The sequence below is a fragment of the Phragmites australis genome, chromosome 12 (assembly GCF_958298935.1).
Source record: "Phragmites australis chromosome 12, lpPhrAust1.1, whole genome shotgun sequence".
NCBI lineage: Eukaryota > Viridiplantae > Streptophyta > Magnoliopsida > Poales > Poaceae > Phragmites > Phragmites australis.
Genome location: NC_084932.1, coordinates 31,249,431 through 31,270,553, shown reverse-complemented (window position 1 = coordinate 31,270,553; position 21,123 = coordinate 31,249,431). Strand labels below are relative to the sequence as shown.

At 43.2% G+C, this 21,123-nt stretch overlaps 3 protein-coding genes across 3 annotated transcripts; 1 reads left to right on the top strand and 2 right to left on the bottom strand.

Moving 5' to 3' along the window:
* Positions 1 to 1,294: 1,294 nt before the first annotated feature.
* Positions 1,295 to 2,581, bottom strand: LOC133887137 (DNA-directed RNA polymerases II, IV and V subunit 9B-like). Its single transcript, XM_062327077.1, has 5 exons — positions 2,416 to 2,581; positions 2,197 to 2,259; positions 2,009 to 2,084; positions 1,633 to 1,794; positions 1,295 to 1,541 (listed from the first exon to the last, which is right to left on the bottom strand). The coding sequence occupies exons 1-5, from the start codon at positions 2,433 to 2,435 to the stop codon at positions 1,461 to 1,463; spliced, it is 402 nt and encodes a 133-aa protein (XP_062183061.1). The 5' UTR covers positions 2,436 to 2,581; the 3' UTR covers positions 1,295 to 1,460.
* Positions 2,582 to 5,998: 3,417 nt separating this feature from the next.
* LOC133886938 (uncharacterized) lies at positions 5,999 to 9,673 on the bottom strand. The gene is made up of 4 exons (XM_062326847.1): positions 9,504 to 9,673; positions 9,243 to 9,310; positions 8,009 to 9,140; positions 5,999 to 6,330 (listed from the first exon to the last, which is right to left on the bottom strand). The coding sequence occupies exons 1-3, from the start codon at positions 9,604 to 9,606 to the stop codon at positions 8,829 to 8,831; spliced, it is 483 nt and encodes a 160-aa protein (XP_062182831.1). The 5' UTR covers positions 9,607 to 9,673; the 3' UTR covers positions 5,999 to 6,330; positions 8,009 to 8,828.
* Positions 9,674 to 16,095: 6,422 nt separating this feature from the next.
* Positions 16,096 to 20,968, top strand: LOC133886074 (probable beta-D-xylosidase 2). Its single transcript, XM_062325804.1, has 3 exons — positions 16,096 to 16,507; positions 18,718 to 20,056; positions 20,155 to 20,968. The coding sequence occupies exons 1-3, from the start codon at positions 16,112 to 16,114 to the stop codon at positions 20,775 to 20,777; spliced, it is 2,358 nt and encodes a 785-aa protein (XP_062181788.1). The 5' UTR covers positions 16,096 to 16,111; the 3' UTR covers positions 20,778 to 20,968.
* Positions 20,969 to 21,123: the final 155 nt, after the last annotated feature.

The window sequence follows — 21,123 nt, the reverse complement described above, 5'->3', positions numbered from 1 at the left end:
CATCAAATATGGTGGTGCAGTCGGTATTGTAAAATCATCTGATATATAAATTTAATAAGGATTTATTGGATCTTTTCAATTTAACCATTTCCATACATTGAAGAGCATAAAAATACCTAGTCTGCACCAGAAGAGCATAGAACATAACTGATAACGAAACCACGAAACATTCAGTTCACCTTATATGTCAGTGACTTCAAAGAATTGGGAAATAAGGAAGCGTATTAAACATGCACTTTTGCTGATCAATTCGCCTAATATAAGGAAGGTGCTACCTTTAGATATTATTCAAACGAAGTTATGATCATTTTTGTGACGGCAATGATAGTGTAATTTTGATAGTCCAATTGAAAGGGAAAACATTCAGCCAATTTTCAAGAGGAAGCAAGGAATCACTGTAAGGACAAGTTGACGAAAAAATAGTTTGAAAAAACAAAGATAAATTCATGCTAATCCGATCAATAAGAGTTTAGTATATTCATGCTAATCCGATCAATCAGACAACTCGTGACAGACGCCAATCCGATCAAAATGCAGTGATCAATAAGAGCATATAGCATCAGCATGTATATTCATGCTGTGCGTGTCATTTCCCTAGAACAAACAGTTTAAATTTCAATTCTTTTTTTGATAAATGAAACTTTATTGATTTTTACCATTACATCAAACTGATACAAACAAATAAGAGATCATTTTCAGTTTTTGCATAGCTCGGATGCACATGACCCAAAAAAGAGAGAAATACTGCAAACAAAAATGATGAGAAACAAAATATCTAGCTAGCGGGCTATGACAGAGCTCCAATCCGAAGTTTAGACTGTTATCCAAACTGAATAAAAAGGTCCTAAACAGCCTGCTCCATAATAATACATGTTGATGCCACCACATATTTGATGCTCCTGCCACTGCAACACGATACAAGTATAGAGCCACCGTGTACATATATAAATAATCTATAAAAGAAAGCTAATTTTCCTCTAATTAAAGATAACGTCATTTCTCCGTAACTATAATGACCAGTAAAAAGCTACCGTCGCTACCATTATTTCAGTTCATAGTTACACACATGAGTATAGAGAACTGATCCAGAGTTTCAATCTAGGATGGCAAGCTTTTCCATGGAAATTGGGTAGGCAAGCTTTTCCACTGAAAATTTCGTACGGCAATTGACAACTCGTGATAGTCAATGCACAAGTGGTTATGAATCTTACGATCGATCCGTGATGCCACTGTGAAGATGGCAGGACAAATGATACGTCTTTGATGCTGAATTGCTGAAGCGTAGGTATCTTCATGAGTTGCAAAATTCATAAATTTGGTGTACAATTCAAACTGATTCAGTAAAGTGGAACTAGTAGAAACCAGATACTGAACACCACGAAGGAATTCTGAAGTTCACACATTATCAGTTCGTGACACCAACGCAAGAATCTCCTGCTCTGTGGCGACGCATCATGAGGTCAGTCTCTCCATCTGTGGCCGCAGCTGGGGTTGCAGCACACGAAGAAGAGCGTCATGCCTTCCTCGCCCCTCGCCGTCGCCTGCACCATAGATCAGATCAGTGGTGGTATTCAGAGGTCAGCTGTTGATTTCTGGACTCTGAACCGACTGAAGAAATGCCTGGACCCTGACCTGGAAGAAGACGGCCTCGCCGTGGCCGCAGGCGGCGCAGCGGACGGACTTGGTGCGAGGCAGGGTGGGGTCGGTGGCGACGTCCTCGAAGAGCACCTGCGTGAACTCGCCGGCGGCGTGGTCCACCACGTTCCGGTACACGCAGTTGCTGTCCGCCACCTCCTGCAGTGCAGTTTCAGGCAGGCACTCGCAGTAAGTTCAGAGCAAGAAGCCAAAAAATCTTTCTACGTGACTTCTTTTTTGGTTAAGAATCTGCTGCTGACTGCCCTTTAATTTAGCAGCTCTGGAGCTGCAAAAAAGAATCTTAGCAGAATTTTAAGTGATAATTCCAAGTCTTTGAGTAAGTAATAACGAAAAATAAATATGGAGAATGAACCCGATGGTCGCAGTTCCTGCAGGCATAGAGAAGAATCTTGTGCTCTCTGTCTTCCTTCGGATACAGGATGTTGTTGCTGCATGCGTGTCCCATAAGAAAAAATGAGAGCTTGTTCGTGAATCAGTCACCTCTTTGGCACAGCAATTAAGAAGGGAATAACTGGATGAGGATATCAATCATGGGCTCACCATTCACGGCAGAACTTCATGGTGCTCATGGCTGCCTGATGCCTATCTGCCTTCCTCTGCTCGCTGTTTCAGTGATCCAGCAGAATCCAGAAGAACAGGCAGCCAAGTGGATCAGAGATGTTATTTGTTTGTAAAAGGGGATCAGAGATGAGAAAGAACAAATATTTGTACTGATTCTCGAGTAGGCATTCGATTAATTTTTCTTTTGGAGAACCTCACCTGAAGGAGCCTGGCGACATAGACAAAAGGAGAAGAGGCTGGAGAGCGAGCGTTCTAGGTGATTCTGGTCTTTCGTGTCCCAGGATCAGTCGAGCTTTCCAGCTGACTAATCCAATCTAACCACTAGAAGGAACTTCTTCCCGCTTAAAATTTCATCTTTTTTTTCTTTTTTGACTAAGAGCTTGTTTAGCAGGGCTTCAGATTCTTCCAGAAATATTTCGATTTCAGATTCTCTGGAAACGTTTCTCTGGTGAATCACCCTCAATTTTCTGAAAACGTTTGACAGGGATTCTGGATTTGGATTCTTGAAGAAAAATGACCTGAGTGATTCTCGAAACGGGTGAAACACCATTTTAGGTGATTCTTCTCGTAGTGTTAAAAATGAAAAACATTTTAGGTGATTTAAGGTGAAACGTTTTACATTTTGATGCGTTTGGCAGGGATTTTAGAGAATCACAGAGAATTTGAAACGTTTTTTTAACCAAACGAAACCTAAATTTCGATTTGCTTTCTCAAAGCAATAAAGTGCTGGTTAAGTGAGAAGGTTTCACGATTAAACAGAAGGAAGTTGGACCATCTTATTCGTACATTTACTCCCTATGTATGTAAGTATACGAATTTTTAGGAAGCGTTAGTTAAACCTCACGATTTTTACCATAAATATGAAAAAGAAATATTTAGATTGGTCATACGAAATGTTATCATATGATTTATGATAAAAATATATATTGTAATAATTTTATAATTTTGCTACTACATTAAAAAAAGGTGATAGATAAAAATTGCATATTAGAGATCACGTCGATGTGTAAAACATCATATATCATTGAACAAAGTGAATAATTTCCTAACTAAGACAGTGAAAACCATAAATGGGTCTGGGAGGTGTTTGACAGAAATAGGCGAATAGGCCTATCTAGATGAAGAAATATCACAGGAAGCAGTTCAATTTGTGCATTAAAAACATTTCATTACCGACGCATCTTGTATAGAGATCTTCTGGTTGGATACTTCCTTCACTCACTAAAAAAGTGTCATTTTGAACATCGACGCGGCTTAACAGAACAATTTCTCATGACTAGATGGGTATTACATAAGACAATATAAGCTCGGAGCTTGGTAATATAAGTACATGGTGAAAAGCATGAATTTTAGAGAGTAAATTGCACTATAAGTCTATGAACTTGCTTGGATGTAATTGAGCTTCATGTAGAAGGTAAGGATCTAGTTGGGCTAAATACAGCTGGAGGTTTGGCCTAACATAACTGGGCCTTAGTTAATACGACGCCCACTCGGGTATGGATTGGCTAGGCCAAATAGCAACGATGATGAAACAACAAGGATTATTTATGCCAGCTGGTTATTCATAGCTTTAATATTTTGAAACCATCGCTGAAAAAAAATCATTTTGAACCAACTAAAATATATTTTCTCTAAAAAAAACTTTTTTTCCAACATTCATACCACAAAGAGAAATTTAGGTTTATGCCATCGTGCCAATTGTAGTTTCGACTTTTACCATCGCTTTTGTAATTACTAGTATACGGCATGTGCTTTGCACGTCAGATGCGGGAGCGTGCGGGACCCACACGGGAGGGCGCGTGAAAGCTGGGAGTGCGCGTGAAGCTACAGTAGCACGCGAAACCCATGCGGGAGGGTGTGTGGAGCTACGGGAGCGTGCAGGACTCACACGAGTGGCTGTAGGACCCACACGGGAGGGTGTGGGAGGGGAGGGCAGACCGTGTAAAGGCTTCAGGAATCAATATCTTCTGGAATACCATGACCATCGGCTATACTCAGATCAAACTAGTTTGATTAGCGCGTCTACGCCGTGCTTGTTTTTTATTTTTCTGTATGGAACACGATAAAAGAAGATTAAAAAAATTAGGTTCACAAATTTTGTATATTTCAATATTATTTATGAAATTATTAATGTTAAACACATTTAATTAATTATAGAGAAAACAATAGTACTTTTATACATGCATATAGTTTTAACATGTAGGTGAAAGTAATACTAACTAAAAAAATTTGTTTCATATTTTTTTTGAGTTTTAGATATTTTTCTTTGCATTTTAGATTTTTTAACTGATTTATTAATATAACTAATATTCATTTTGACATTTTCTAGAATTTTCAAAAAAAATTACATATGTATGTATATGTATATATACATATGTATGTATATACGTATACGTGCATACATACATATGTATATATACATATACATACATATATACATATGTATACTTGCATATACATACTCGGCCCACTGCTACAGTAGCAGAGGCACTTAGAGCTTCGAATTCTTCCACCGTTAGTAGATAGTATTGATTTGAATCCTCCCTTGAAAATAATCAAATCTATTTGTAAACTCTAAACTCAAACGGTCTAAATCCTCCCTCTCCCTCAAAATTGCATGAGGGGGTCGAGGAAGGGGAAAGCGGAGGGAGCGCGGGGTGGCGTCGTCGGCACGGTTCGGGCATGGAGAAGGCGGCGGCCGAAAGAAGATCACAGATGAGAAAGAACAAATATTTGTACTGATTCTCGAGTAGGCATTCAATTAAATCTTTTTTTTTAGAGAACCTCACCTGACTCTAATGACGCCAGTTCTTGGATTCACTTGCCTCTGCAACCTGAAGGAGCCTAGCGACATAGACAAGAAAGAGAAGTGGCTGGAGAGAGAGCGTTCTATGTGATTCTAGTCTTTCGCGTTCCAACATCAGTTTTCGAGCTCTCTAGCTGATTAATCCAATCTAAACACTAGAAGAAACTTCTTCCCGCTTAAAATTTCACTTTTTCCTTTTTTTGGGGACTAAATTTCGATTTGCTTTCTTAAAGCAATAAAGTGCTGCTTAAGTGAGAAGGTTTCACGATTAAACATAAGTTGGACCATCTTATTCGTATATTTACTCCTTATTTTTTAAATAATGGAAAAAGTGTACGAATTTTTAGAAAGCGTTAGTTAAACCTCATGATTTTGACCATAAATATGAAAAAGAAATATTTAGATTGGTCATACGAAAATGTTATCATATGATTTATGATTAAAAAATATATATTGTAATAATTTATAATTTTGCTACTACATTAAAAAAAGTGACAGTTAAAAATTGCATATTAGATTACTAAACTACTTAATTAGGGAAGTAAAGAACTAAACTACTTAATTAGGGAGAAGAAACGATTTAGTGTTGCATGGACAATCCTGTTGACGATTGGCGGGAAAAAATCGCAACAAAACACGAGTCCTCACTAGAAAACCCAGGAAAAGGGATTTTCAATAGGAAGAATCGCCGATGCTTGCAAACCTGAGCTAGTAGCCTTCTTCACTTTCTTAACTTTGTACAGCATAAGCACTTGCATCAGGGGCACTGCAAGTTTCTCTGCAAGAACTATAGCTTACAAAACAGTCATTTAAAGTTTAAACCAAATGCTGACACAAACAGAACACACAACCGACAAAAATGTCAAGATTGATGGGTAGAAGCAAACAGGACCTGCTCCACTGCTGTATGTAATACACAATGTTACCGAATATTTACCAGTGCAAATCAATTGCCAGAAAATCAACAAAAACAGGTTGCACAAAAGGTGAGCACAGTGATAAGCCGATAAGTACGATCTGACTAGCATATATAGGTTGTCTAAATTGCATCAAGCTCTGTAAGTCAGCCATCATGAGCATCTTTATACATAATGATCTTGAATGACCATAGTAAGAAGTTCATCCAAAAACGCAATTATACCTAGATAACCTTAAGATCTACAGCCCTGGATCATGAGTTAACCATACAAACAACTACTAGAGGGCTAGAGGCTATTGAGTTTCTTGGTCTTCATTTTCTCTCTTCTCTGCAGCTTTCTTGGCGACATGCTCTTGCGCAAATGGTCCAGGCGAGCCCACATTAACACCTGTAGAAACAAGACAACTCATTAGAATATTTCCGAAACTTGCACAAAACAAAAACGCGCACATAAGTAATGTCAAGAAGCCGACCCCATTCCTCCACTTCCTGAACCCCAAAAGAACGGCTGAAACTAAATTTCTACCCTGATTTCTCAAAGTAGTCATCCACTTAAATCCCATGGTCAGTGAAACATGCAGAGATTTGGAAACTGCATTGTAAGAGGAGATTCCCTTAATTACACATCATGTCAGAGATCTATCAACTCTCCATTTCCAATTTTATACATGACACCCCATTTCAAGAGATATTTGGCCTTATGTAAGACTTTCTAAAATTGAGAACCACCTTTAGCATTTGAGCCAAAGAAATCTAGTCTCGTATATATTTATCTTTCAGTATAACATACCAATCCCCATCGCAACCTTTTTTTAATTCCCAAATCCATTTCAAACGCAAAGCCTCATTCATAGTTCTGGCATTCAAAACCCCTAGTCCACCAGTCTTTGGGTCTACAAAACAGCCTCCCAGTCTTGGTATTTTTGTTCTTACCTTTAGAGCTCCCTATTTTTCCTTAATTCTTCTTCCTGAGATTGTAAACCTTTTGTGAATTGTCAATGACCATCAGCTCATGGTTAGAATTCATACCCCTATGCCCCTCCAGTCCCTGTTCAATCTGTCATTTCTCTTGTTGAGCTTTTGAAAGCTGCTATGACAGCTTGAGCTATTTCATCAGTTTTCATAGCAGTTATTTGCTCAACAGCACCTCTCTCTTGGGGGAACACATTATAGATGAAGCAGTATTCTCTAGGAACTATCACTAGCAGCATTAAGAATGGTAAAAGGATTCACAGAAGCAAAATTTTACCTGGTACTTTAAGGATTCACAAAACGATAATTTTTGGTTGCAAAGGTATAATGCTACTATACATGTAAACCTTCCTTCCCGAAATAACCATCTACATTTGTTTGCAACACAGTTTCGCTTGCTTCTCTGGCAATTTCCAAGTATTCTCGAGGGCTTTTTTGGTACTTTGGTTTGTGCCCAAACTAGCCATAACAAATTGGCGACAAAAAAATCTGACTAAGGTCCTGATTACACAATTCCACACGCATTAGCTAAGAATTCAATGAATTCCTGGCCATACCATTCCCTGTTTCCTCTTTCCAGCTTTTTGTATGCTTAGTTTAACACAGAATTCAATAGCAGTTTATTCTTCAAAGTTCAAACATGTGGTGTAACCACATAACTGGTAAATTTGCCCAAATCTGTATCACTTATAACATGCCTTGTTTGTTAAACTAGTTATTCCACTTGGAACCAAGTTTCAAACCATTTAGTCCAAATAGGGCTATCAAAACATGATCTATATCAACATTAAAATTATAAAACCACACATAATAAGTTTTGAAAAATTCGAGGACTTCCAGTCTTCCAAATGAGGGAAAGGCACCTAAACTATAATTTTGTATGTACAGGATTAGAATTCACTCTGGCTGCATACTCAACATTCACGCACACAGTTCCTTATAACACTTTTCACAATAATTTCAAAAATATATTTTGCTCACTTTTAAGAACATTTATGGGGCAGAAACACAAGAATTTCAGATAATATCTTTTGTGATGAACAATTGGTGAATAGCAATAAGTACATGGTATCTCAAGGAAAAAATAGATTTACCTGAGAGCATACATCTTTATATCCCTGATCATAGACACTTTGCGCACTACAACCCGCTGTTGTCTTCTTTGGAAACATGCCTCAGGTTCTGTGCTAACAGTTGATGTTGTCTTTATTTCCCTGTGTCTTCTTTCATGGTCTCAACACAATGTGGAATGTATGTTCCTTTGCAGCTGTTTCACCAGCGCACAACCCATCTATCTGTGGTTCCTCCTCGACACCTCTATGTGCCTTTACTTCTTTGTCTGAAGAGTTATCTCTTTCGATGGACTCGACACAAGGTGGAATATCTGATCTGTAGTTCCTGCTTTCACCATTGCAAACACCGGATGTCCATGGTTCCTTCTGGCCACAAGAGGGTTTTTCCCCCAAACCATGTGAATAATCTCTCAAGTTATAGGTCAAGGGATCAGTGTTCAAATTTACTTGTTCAGTCCCGCTGCTCTTTTGCTCTGACAATTCAACATTAAGTGTGGAGCTAGCAAGAGAGGAAAGATAGCAATCACAGTTTACAATGATGCTTTCGTCATTCTTATCTTCCTCCCTAAAACGTTTCTTTCCTCTTGGTTCCATGATGACGTCTTTTTTTAGACCCCTGACGGTACCATTGTCTTTGTCTGCTGCTACATCAAGATCTGAAGTTTCTTGAAGCATGGTCTCTACATTTCCATCTTCGCGCTGACCCGAGTCATGTCTAACACCTTCTTGAGATTTGTCCTGCTGGTTCGTTGGTGGGGTGTCACTGTCACCTGCCGCTAAATCAAGATCCAAACATTCTCGAGGCATGGTATTTCCATCTTCGCGCTGATCGGAGGCACATTCAGACACCTTCATGAGGTTTATCCTTCTGTTTCATCTGTGGGGTGTCATTGTCACCGTCACCTAAGGCGGGATTGCCACCTGCTTGAGATGCCGCAGGAAGCGACATATTCTTTGTGGAGTCCTCGGTGGCAGGACGTCTGGCATTTTGTTCAGTATCACCTGTTCTGCACTTTGCATCATTGCGAGCAAGTGGGTGAAAGGGAAGCTCGTGAGCCTCGACCAGGAGGTGCCAGGGCCCCTGAACCCAACGGAAAGCAGCTTCCACAGCCATGGAATCAGTGAGATGAAACCAGGAGCCATCGTACTTAGCCTGCGAAATAAAGCAGTAACCGATTGATTAAACCAAACAGATCGAAATGGGAAGCTAAAGATTAGTCCTTCACACATTCGCATTGGCATCCCGGCACCATACCTGCAAGGATGTGACGGCGATTAGCCCACTGTGGGGGAAACACGCGGCGTGTTCGGCGCTCACTCGGCCTGTTCAATTTGAGGGGTTAGGATTTCAGTTTGTGTTCAACCGTCCGCACAAAATTGGAAGACGACACAGAGGAAAAGGGGATCAAATTGCAATGGAAATACAGTAAGCAAGAAGCGAAGAAAGAAAGAAAAAAACATAAATTTTTTGAGCTGGGAGAGTGAGGAAGAGGAGGAAATGGGGAGAGGCACGCACGCTTGAGATCGGCGACGGTGGTGTCGCGGGCGGGGAAGGAGATGACGAAGCGGGTGCCAAGGCTCGTCTCCAGAAAGACCGTGGCGGACTCGTCGGCGGCCATCACCAACCCGAGGCGAGGGTTTCGCCTCTACGCGGCTTCGGTCGGCGGAGGAGAATCCGTGTGCCCGAGTGCGTGTTTTTTTAATGAAAATTGATCATAGCTCCAAAATTGGTGTAACTTTGATAATAATGTCATAAGTTTATTATCATTTGATCATATATTCAAATTTAATTATTTAGTTTAATAATATATTGGTAGGTTTATTTTTTTATAAATGAGGAGCAAATAACCTTATAGAAAGATAAGTTTATCATTTATATCTCTGATCGTCGTGCGTCGAGTCTGCACGCGTCGGGAGGATCGTAGGATAGGCAACCGCGCGTTGCTGACCGTCGACTAGCGCCGACCCACTGCCGCCACGCCTGCTCCTAACCACTAGCTACCCGTGCCGAGCTACATCTAGGAGTCAACGAGGACCGAGCGAACATGACTAACTGCGAGGAGCGAGCAAACAAGTACTACGTAGTAAGGTTTTTTCTATAAAGGCAAAAGAGTCATTTGATATATAGGGTCTAGTTGCAATACCTAATATGAAATTTTATTACAAATTAGTTATGTGAAACATATGATCAACTTAGAATATATTATCAAAGTAACACCAACTTTGAGATATATGATCAATTTTCTTTTTTAATTGAGTAAAGTAGTCAATGGTCAACACCTTCTTGTGCCATCTATATTTATACTCCTGTATAATTTACTAGTTATGATTGATTTGAATAATCTCAACTATCCACTTGAGTTGATAAAACAATCATCGTGTAAAGTTAGACTCATATTATTTGTCTTCCATACCTATACGTCCAATATTTGCCTTTCCAAATATTCCAAAAATATATTCAATCCTTCTATTATTTATCTTCCATACTTTTTCGAATTACCATATATTGTATTGATTACACTTGTATGTATGTGGTTACTAGTTTTTTATTATCCTTTTGTTCTTTCAATTCCTTTTATTTGTTTCCATGTAGTATCTTGATTTTTATTTTTATTTTTATTTTTTCTTTGTCACTCATAAGCACGTAACAATTTAAATATTTAATGCTACCCATTTATAAAACCTAATTCAACAATTGGAAAACAGCTTCTTAAAACCTAATTCGAGCTAAGACAAGGGCTACAACACAAAGGAGCAGCTTCAGAATGTCAAAGAGCATAATATTCTAAGTCGTATTATTGGTCAAATGAAAGCAAGCGGAGATAAAAATGTAAGCAAATATCCAGATTGTAAATTTTGTAAAATATTCTGATATATGAATGTAATAAGGATTTATGGGAACTACTGTTTTGGTGTACGCAATTCATATATCAGAATTTGGTGTAAAGCAACTATATTTCATTTGGTGTACTGATTCATATACCATGGAAAGCAACTATTGTTTGTAAAAGGAGATCAGAGAAGAGAAAGAACAAATATTTGTACTGATTCTAAAGTAGGCATTCAATTAAATCTTTTTGGAGAACCTCAGCTGACCCTGCTAACGCCAGTTCTTTGATTCACTTTCCTGGTAGCTTACCTTGGCGACACAGACAAGAAAGAGAAGTGGCTTGAGGGCGAGCGTTCTAGGTGATTGTTGTGAGGCTTTCTGGTCTTTTGCGTTCCAGGATCAGTCGATTTCTCTGGCTGACTAATCCAATCTAACCATTAGACAAATCTTCTTCCAGCTTAAAATTTCACTTTTTTTTCTTTTTGGGGACTAAATTTCGATTTGCTTTCTCAAAGCAATAAAACGCTGCTTAAGTGAGAAGGCTTCACGATTAAAAATAAGAAAGTTGGAGCATCTTATTCGTGCATTTCCTCCACTAAAAAATTATCATTTTAAACATCGACACAATCTATCAGAATAGTTTCTTATGACTAGGCTGATATTAAATAAGATAATATAAGCTCGACCTTGGTAACATAACCGTGTGTTTGGTTCGATGGATATGACCATCCACAAAAAGGTGTTGTTTGATTGGTAGCTCAGGTGGAGGGGGCGGTCAGCCTCGTGGAATATTCGTGGGAGATGCTGGATGGAGCGATCTGGTAAAAACGGTCGGACCGAGCCCTCCAGCTTCGCTCCGTGTGCGTTTGTGAATTTTTTTTTATTCTTGATTTTATCTAAGAGAGTGGTCTTAGAATTCTAAATATTTTTATAAGTAAATTAGAGCTCACTAGTAACCCGTTTTAATTGATCTGATCCAAAAAGTATGACCTAATATTTAATTAAAATTATCTAAAGAAGCATACTTTCATAACTTCTTGCAATTTTTAATGTCTTAAATAAATTCCAAAAAATCAGAAGAAAAAAAATCACTAATATTCTTCTCATGTGATGTACTAATTTATAAAAATATTCGAACCTAGTTTCTTTGGTGAAAAAATAAGTTCTTTTGTAATGCTTTATTTATATGTATTTTTATCATTTCATAGAATACATATAAATATGAATGGATCATCCTATCTACTCTAATCTCACTAAACAAACAGAAAATTAGCTCATCCTATCCACTGTAATACCACCTACCAAAAAAATTGATTCATCCCATACATCCCAACCAAACAGAAAATTAAATCATTCTATCTAGAAAAATATGGATGATCCTATCCCATTTAACCCCACCCTACAACCAAACACACCATAAGTATATGGTGAAAAGCATAAATTTTAAAGAGTAAATTGCACTATAAGTCTATGAACTTACATGGTAGGTGCATCTAGGTCCATGAACTTGAAAACCGGACATGGAGGGGCACAAATTTGCAAAACCATGCAAACAAGGTCCATAAGTGGTTTTACATGCTGGCATGGAATCGTGGTTGACGGTGGATACTGACATGGAGCTAACATGGCTTTAATATTTTGAAACCATCGCTGAAAAAATCATTTCGAACCAACTAAAATACATATATATTCTCTAAACAAAAAACTATTTTTTTCAGCAGTCATACCGCAAATCTTGTCTTGCTTCGAATAAAAGGAGAAAGATACTTAATAAAAGCATGTGGTTACTTATCTGCTTCTGATGCTCTATCCAGCAGAGCCATCGACAGCGACGTTTTTCTGTTCCCCAGTTGAAATTGAAATCTTCATCCCAGAAAATCAGCAACAGCGGCGGCGGCAGGCAGGAGAGCGAGCCGTGGACACAATCATTCGCTGATGCAGAACGCAGCCAATGCGTGTGTCATCTTATCACAGATCATGGCAGAAGAGACCCCCATCACGAATCAGCCCATCACCCAATTTGCTCAACGGATAGGACAGAACTCAGTCCCATTCACTCAGCTCATCCCTGCTCTCATCACCTCACCTCACCAGCTGCATCTGCATGGCATGGACCATGGAGTAGTGGTACTATCGTGCACCGGTAGTTTATACCTGTATAGCTTCAGTCAGCAGCCAGCACCAACCCTGCAGGCTACACCAACTGACATGCAGCTGCTGAGTCCCATTGAGTTCAGTCCTAGCTAACCAACCAGTGAGGTGAGGCGTGATGCAGCCGAATGGCCGGCCGTAGATGCGACGCTGGATGAGGAGCCAGGCGAAAAATTTTATTGGCAGGGGCGCCCACAGTTCCTAAGATGAGGGGCAAAATCAACTATGGTACTTCCATCGAACTGACAAAAATATGTTGATAATCATAATAGAGTAGACAAATGTTACAGTTTATCGATGCACATCATAATAGAGTAAGAGCTGGTAGTCTAGGACTGTAGCAGTACTTCTCTTGCTTTGACAATATAAACCTGCTCCATAAATACAGGCCAACCCAACTCTTGGAGCTAACTGCTGTCCCAAGTGGATAGCATAGTAGCAGTGGACACTGCTGCTGTAGCTAGTGTGGCAAGGGACCCTTGAGCTGAAAGGGTTGCCCCAATAGCATCTGGTATTCTGGTCTGGTGCTCATCTCCTAGAGGAGTGTCAGAGGCCTTTGAAAGCCACCAAGACTTCACCCCCCAAGTGGTGAGCACATCATGAAAGTGAGAAAGGAAGGAAGAATTGACATGTTTCCCTCCCCTGCATGTCATTAGGTATTTTTGCCGATTGCCATCGCTGAGCATGTTTGGAACAAAGGAATTTAACGGTTGACGGTTCGATTTCTTATCCGATATGATTCAAATGTTTTGCTCAATGTAATAGGGCTAGTATCATTTGGGAACATAGAACAGTACATTTTCTTCTGGCAAAAAAGAAGAACAGTACATTTTTCTGATTTTTATCACAGTTACTGATCAGTTATAATTTATAAAGGTACAATATTTGGTGTAGGTTGATGATACTTTGCATTAACAACGCTGCGAGGTAAAGAAGCCCGGAAGACACTGAGAAGGGATCGTCTGTAGAAGCAGAGACTTGCAAGACACGTTAACGTCGGCACAGACGATCGATTCAATCTGCTTTGCTGCCATCTGAAATCGATCGTTTTCACCTGCTTGATTCCATTTCCATTTTATTAGCCTCTGCAGATGATGATCTACTCCGATTTGACAACATGGACACTCTCCTCTCCCTTTCTGTCTCCTTTTCTTCTAGTAAAAGATGGATGGAGTTTTCACCTCTTTGTAGCAGCAATCTTGAGATAGAACAAAAAACACTTTGCGGCTGCATGAATATCTTAATCACGTGATTAACTTTTTAAGAGACCGCTGTTAGAGTCTAATCAGGTTTGCATTTAGCTGGAGAAGTTGGGGTTGTAAAGGTGTTACGGTAGGTGACATCAAAGACATTTTGATGCATGGTATGGTATGTGGTACTAACTACTTAACTAGTCTTCAACTGAACTGAACAACCGCTAGCTGGAGAAAAAACCGTACGCCGTAACTGATTGGCTGCCCGCTAAAACTGACCATTAGCGTGTACAAACTTTTCATCCACTTAAAATGGCAAATTTCAGGTCAAACTTTTTATCCACTCTAAATGGCAAAGTCCAGTTGGTCATGTGCCTACTGTAGCGGCACTCGAAGAAGAAGAAAATAGCAGAGCTACTGTGCGCTTTCTCCCTTTAAGCCTGCTTTAGAGTGAAAATGTCATCATATTTTAAGGATAAATCGAACTAACTCTTGTGAAATTTGTATTTTTCAACATAGTTCTTAGGTTGTAGATGTAGATGGTTTCCAGTTACCAACCTTTTTGTGCCCAGATGATCGCGTTGTTTGCGGTTGTGGGCAGAGTGGTTGCATGCGTGCTACGTACGTCTCGGTCCGATGACATGTTATGGATGGAGAAATATCCTTTGGTTTTCCAAGTGGTCCTCCTATGCCATGAATATGTCTCTTTTCACAAGTGTGCTGCTAAAGGTGATAGTCTCTTTTCATGGTACATCAACACATAAGCTAAAAGCAGTTTATGATTAATTGCATTTGGGCCTTATACGCATGATAACCACCGCAAAGTACTCTCTCCCGTCACAAATAAGTGATATTTTAGATTGTGTGCAGTCAATAATTCCAAACTTCAGTTACAAATTATTTTTTATATGTTGAGTTTGGATATTTGAAAATGATATGAGATATTTGTTTCAAAAAGTAGTTTCATATATAGTAGCATACTTTTGCTATGAAATTTAGTAGTTAAGTTGTATTTTAGTAGTTGCATACAATCACTTATTTATGACTAAAGAGAGTATATATTTATCCTCCAACAAATTCATAGATTTCTCTTTTGACAACTACAAAACCATAGATTGTATGATTGGATACTCTATGAGCTTGTTTAGAACACATAAATTTCACCAGAGTTTTCATTGTTTTTTTTGGAATTCTTTTTCAAGGTCATTTTGTATAAATTTCACAGAAAATGGCAAGAAAGCGCTTTAGAAAGAAAGGAGATGGAAAGGTGACAAAACCGGGTGCTCTCCATGTGAGAAAGCTCCTCTAGCTCATAGTACCACTAGACAAAGATCGTATGACCTTTTTTCCATTGCAACACAAGATACTCTTCAACAATCTTCATCTTAGCCTCCATGGTAATTTACTAGAGAGTACAAAGCACAAACCAATTTTATGTTATCCTCTAGATGATAATATCCATGTTCATTGGTGTTTATGATGTGCCCTGTCCTTCACACACATTTACCAGTTTACCTGTATTTTGCAGCACTGTCTTGAATTGCTGAAGACCAATGAGATCACCAAAATCTAACACCCAACAACCTTCACTCACTCTCACCGTACTGTTTTATCCCAAAAAGAAAATAAAAGAAAATACCCTCACTTACCACACTGTCAAACAGCAGTTACAGACTTGCAGTCTCCTTGCAAATCATGTACATCTTTTAAAAATTCACATTACTTCATTTCGAAAAAATTAAGTTTACAAGAAAATGAAGGAATAATTCTGAAGTCATGAGCAGTTTCTTTTTTTCCCTTCAAAATGAGCAAAAAGATATTCTTTTTTTCTTTTCATAACCATTTCTTCTCCTGTGGTGGTTGCACAAGTTGCAGAGCGCTTTATATAACGACACTGCCTCCGCCGCTCCATTCCACAAATCCATCGCCTTCCAGCAAGTTAAACCAGCCATGCGCCGCCTCGTCCTCGCCGTCCTGCTCGCCGTGGCGGCGGCGGCGGCACTGGCCGGGACTGTGGCCGCGCGCCCGGCGTTCGCGTGCGCGCCGCGCGGGCCGGCGGCGTCGCTCCCGTTCTGCCGGCAGTCCCTGCCGCTGCGGGCGCGCGCGCGCGACTTCGTGTCCCGCCTGACGCGCGCCGAGAAGGTGCGCCTGCTGGTGAACAACGCGGCGGGGGTGCCCCGGCTCGGCGTGGCCGGGTACGAGTGGTGGTCCGAGGCGCTGCACGGCGTGTCGGACACGGGGCCCGGGGTGCGGTTCGGCGGCGCGTTCCCGGGCGCCACCGCGTTCCCGCAGGTCATCGGCGCCGCGGCGTCGTTCAACGCCTCGCTCTGGGAGCTCGTCGGACGGGTACGTACGTACGTTACCTACCGCACGCCGGCGCTGGCATTGCCGCCGTACTGTCCTCGTTGACTGCCTCATTGCCGCCATCGGCACCACCACCACGGCCGCCGCAGCTCGCTTGCGCGCGCAAGACGGGCAACTCGGTGCTTGCGCGCGCGTGCTGCCTTTGCTTTTTGTCGCTGCGCTGGTTGGGCCCTGGTGTTGGTGTCCTTGTCTGTGTCTGTCTCGGGCTCCACCCTTGGCGCCGGCTCTCGTCTCGGTGCAGCGAGAGCCGTCTGATACTGCCAGCTAACCGTTGGATCGAAATCTAGCGCTCCAGATACGCGTGGACGATGTCGAGAAGACACTGACATACTACGGCTGATCTTGCCTTTGTGTATTCATCTGATAATCTGTTCCGTTCAATTGAGTCGCAAGGTTTTTATCGACGGTAGCCCCACCTGTCATACAAATCTCACCTCACCTCACCTAGTTTCGAGTACGCATTCTTGCTTTCTGAACTGTACTTCAGCTCTTCACATGGTATTTCAGGAGGCAAGCTAGCAGCCAACATATGATAATTCAGTTGTTCACATGCATGAAACTATAAATATGTAGATGGTAATCTAGAGAGCTATGCAGTATTTAGTAAGATGGTAACATGGAGCCTACACTGCACTGCAGGACCTGCACCATGTGCGATTATTCTGTATAATACAGGAACGCAAAGCCGGCAGCCGATCCACTGCCCTTTTGCAAGTACCTGCCTTTTACCCTTTTTCTTTTAATAATAGAAAAGTTTCTGCACCATACAATGCACATCACATATCTTTTAAGGGTACTTCATTAGGTGTTTCGTACAATTGTAAAGTAGCAGTAGGATAATAGATACACTAACGACGTATTAGAGATTTGTAAATTTTTACGGTGGCATATAAGAAAATGCTCCAAGTATAATTAGTTGTTTTGGCTATGGGGGCAACCATTGTCCTTACTGCTTGGTAATCCAGAAGATAATCTTGTGTGTCATATCGGCCTAATAAGGGGGGAAAATGCGAAGTGATATGCTGATCTAACCAACCATTTCTACAACTGCAAACACTGTACATCATAGATTTCTTCAGGAGGAGAACAAATTGAATTCTAGTGTGTGTGAGAGAGGAAGTAAAAAACTAGTAGTATCAAGGGTCCGGCCAAGCCAAACACCAGGACCCAGAGTGATTCCAATCTTGCCAATGTCCCGTCGATAGATGGCCAATGGTACAAGGTGCCAGCCTAGCCAGATCTAACAGACTTTTAAGCCCACTCTGATACTTATCTCTTCCAAATTGAACAAAATGTCTATATATGAATAAGAAAAATGAGTAGAAGGTATCACATCTCATAAAAAGGACAATGGAAAAGGTAGCTAGACAAGGAATCAGCGGCCCGGGTGAGGTAGGTGGTTAAAGAAAATATTCGAGGCATGATCAAGTGGGTGGACTTGTGTCTTGCACCGATATGATCATCTGCATTTCTTGCTTGCTCCAAAGAGATAGATAGAAGGAACCAACCTGCAGAGCAGAGCAGAGCAGAGGCAATAAAAATAAAAATGGCAACTATACTAGAGAGAATTCGATCGATCACGAGCTAGATAGAAAGACCAGCACATCAGTGACCCAGGGACTATCCAAATTCTTTAGAGCAAATAATTCTCTGTGAAAAATGATTATGTAGCTAAAAATGATTATATACAAAATTTTATAGAGAAAATAATTATATAGAAGAAGTAAATCAAAAAACTAATTTTTTCTATCTCTTAGTATCTAGTTGGTTCTATAAAATCGCTCTGTAAAAATAAAATCTGTAACTTCCCATTTAACAGAGCTTCAGAAATCTGATCCGGAGGTCTAACAAACAAGCCCTCGCTGAGGTCGCTCGCTCACGTGCGAGTTGCAATCCTGCCGGCGTGCATCGTAACTTGCACACGACACGATAGGGTGGTACAGTGCGCAGCAACATGGTCCATTTCCCGCCACGTGATTGGGTGGCAGAGACAGAGGCAGAGACACTCCTGTACCATCCTGTCTCGTAACCCGTGCACCCCTTCTCGTGCTCATCTGACTCAAGCTGACCAAGAAAATACTCTTCCTTTTCTATTTTATCCTTGTATTTCTTCACCAATGTACGTCGTATTCCATTCGAATTATACGGTGTGAGCACGTGCTGACATACGGTGCGTGTACGCGTGGACGCAGGCGGTGTCGGACGAGGCGCGCGCGATGTACAACGGCGGCCGGGCGGGGCTCACGTTCTGGAGCCCCAACGTGAACATCTTCCGCGACCCGCGGTGGGGCCGGGGCCAGGAGACTCCCGGCGAGGACCCGGCCGTGGCTGCCCGCTACGCCGCCGCCTACGTCCGGGGGCTCCAGCAGCCCTACGGCGGCCGCCACGGCCGCGCCAGGCTCAAGCTCGCCGCCTGCTGCAAGCACTTCACGGCGTACGACCTCGACAGCTGGGGAGGGACCGACCGGTTCCACTTCAACGCCGTCGTGTCGCCGCAGGACCTCGAGGACACCTTCAACGTGCCGTTCCGCGCCTGCGTCGCCGAGGGGCGCGCCGCCAGCGTGATGTGCTCGTACAACCAGGTCAACGGCGTGCCGACGTGCGCCGACGAGGGGTTTCTGAGGGGGACGATCAGGGGGAAGTGGGGCCTGGAGGGCTACATCGTCTCAGACTGCGACTCCGTCGACGTGTTCTACCGGGACCAGCACTACACGCGGACAACGGAGGACGCCGTCGCCGCCACGCTCCGGGCCGGGCTGGACCTCGACTGTGGGCCCTTCCTGGCGCAGTACACCGAATCCGCGGTGGCGCAGCGGAAGGTCTCCGACGCCGACATCGATGCCGCCGTCACCAACACGGTCACCGTGCAGATGCGGCTGGGGATGTTCGACGGCGATCCGGCAGCGCAGCCGTTCGGGCACCTCGGCCCGCGGGACGTGTGCACGCCGGCGCACCAGGAACTCGCGCTAGAGGCGGCGCGCCAGACCGTCGTGCTCCTCAAGAACCATAGGGGTAAGCACCGGGCGGTCCTCCCGCTCGCACCGGCCGCGCACCGCGCCATCGCCGTCGTCGGTCCGCACGCCGAGGCCACCGTCGCCATGATCGGGAACTACGCGGGCAAGGCGTGCAGGTACACCACGCCGCTGCAGGGCATAGGCAGGTACGCGCAGACCGTGCACCAGGCGGGCTGCACTGACGTGGCGTGCCAGGGAAACCAGCCGATCGCCGCCGCCGTCGACGCGGCCCGCCGTGCCGACGCAACCATTGTCGTCGCCGGCCTCGATCAGAAGGTCGAGGCCGAGGGCCTAGACCGAACGAGCCTGCTCCTTCCAGGCCGCCAAGCAGAGCTCATCTCGGCCGTAGCCAAAGCCTCCAAGGGGCCGGTGATCCTAGTGCTCCTGTCCGGCGGGCCGATCGACATTGCGTTTGCGCAAAATGACCGGCGGATCGCCGGAATCCTGTGGGCAGGGTACCCAGGCCAGGCCGGCGGGCAGGCCATCGCCGACGTGATCTTCGGCCAACATAACCCAGGTACATCCTCATGGGGTTCATAAAAAATTTGAATTTCAAAGATTAATTTTTTATGCAAGAACAATTCAAATTTGAATTTTGATTGAAATTTGTTGCAGGTGGGAAGCTGCCGGTGACATGGTACCCTCAAGATTACCTTCACAAGGTTCCCATGACGAACATGGAGATGCGCGCCAATCCGGCGCGGGGGTACCCCGGTCGGACGTACCGGTTCTACACCGGCCCGACGATCCACCCGTTCGGGCACGGCCTCAGTTACACCCAGTTCACCCACTCGCTCGCGCACGCGCCGGCGCAGCTCACCGTGCAGCTGTCCGGTCACCACGCCTCCGCCTTCTCAGGCGCCTCCCTCGTCAACGCGACGCGCCCTGTCCGCGCCGTGCGCGTGGCGCACGCGCGGTGCGACGGGCTCACCATCCCCGTCCACGTCGACGTCCGTAACGTCGGGGACCGCGACGGCGCGCACACCGTGCTCGTGTACCACGCCGCCCCGCAGGCCGCCGGGACCGCCGGCGCTCCCGCGCGGCAGCTCGTGGCGTTCGAGAAGGTGCACGTGCCGGCCGGCAGCGTGGCCCGCGTCGAGATGGGCATCGACGTCTGCGACGGGCTCAGCGTGGCCGACCGGAACGGCGTCCGGAGGATCCCCGTCGGCGAGCACAGCCTGATGATCGGCGAGCTGACCCACTCGGTCACGCTCGGAGTCGAGCAGCTCGGGGTATAGAAGCAGTGAAACGTAGGATCCAGAGGCATTTCTCAATAATCGTGTCAATTAGGGGTATTGGTTCATGATTGCCACGGTGCTTCTGTCTCTGCAAAGGCAGAGATGGAAATCTATCAAATTAGAAACGCACCAGGTTACTGAAATTGTTGAAGTTCACCCAAACGATTAATCCAGAAGAAATACAAAAAGAATGGTTGCTTCTTCCTCACTGTCAATGTCTTTGGGCCTATTTGGTAGAACTCTCTCTGATTCAAATTCTCTGCAGGGAGTGATTCTCTGAAGCAAGTGATTCTTTAAAATAAAATATATGGAAGAAACGATTCTATGCAAGAAGTGAATCAAAGGA

What these genes read in the sequence shown, in the direction of transcription:
- LOC133886074 (XM_062325804.1), top strand. Translation starts at nt 16,112, where the DNA reads ATGCGCCGCCTCGTCCTCGCCGTCCTGCTCGCCGTGGCGGCGGCGGCG. An exon ending in TCTGGGAGCTCGTCGGACGG is followed by an intron (nt 16,508 to 18,717) that starts GTACGTACGTAC and finishes GCGTGGACGCAG; the next exon opens with GCGGTGTCGGACGAGGCGCG. An exon ending in CTTCGGCCAACATAACCCAG is followed by an intron (nt 20,057 to 20,154) that starts GTACATCCTCAT and finishes AATTTGTTGCAG; the next exon opens with GTGGGAAGCTGCCGGTGACA.
- LOC133886938 (XM_062326847.1), bottom strand. Translation starts at nt 9,606, where the DNA reads ATGGCCGCCGACGAGTCCGCCACGGTCTTTCTGGAGACGAGCCTTGGC. An exon ending in CACCGTCGCCGATCTCAAGC is followed by an intron (nt 9,311 to 9,503) that starts GTGCGTGCCTCT and finishes CAAATTGAACAG; the next exon opens with GCCGAGTGAGCGCCGAACAC. An exon ending in TCGCCGTCACATCCTTGCAG is followed by an intron (nt 9,141 to 9,242) that starts GTATGGTGCCGG and finishes TTTATTTCGCAG; the next exon opens with GCTAAGTACGATGGCTCCTG.
- LOC133887137 (XM_062327077.1), bottom strand. Translation starts at nt 2,435, where the DNA reads ATGTCGCCAGGCTCCTTCAG. An exon ending in ATGTCGCCAGGCTCCTTCAG is followed by an intron (nt 2,260 to 2,415) that starts GTGAGGTTCTCC and finishes TCACTGAAACAG; the next exon opens with CGAGCAGAGGAAGGCAGATA. An exon ending in ATGAAGTTCTGCCGTGAATG is followed by an intron (nt 2,085 to 2,196) that starts GTGAGCCCATGA and finishes ACACGCATGCAG; the next exon opens with CAACAACATCCTGTATCCGA.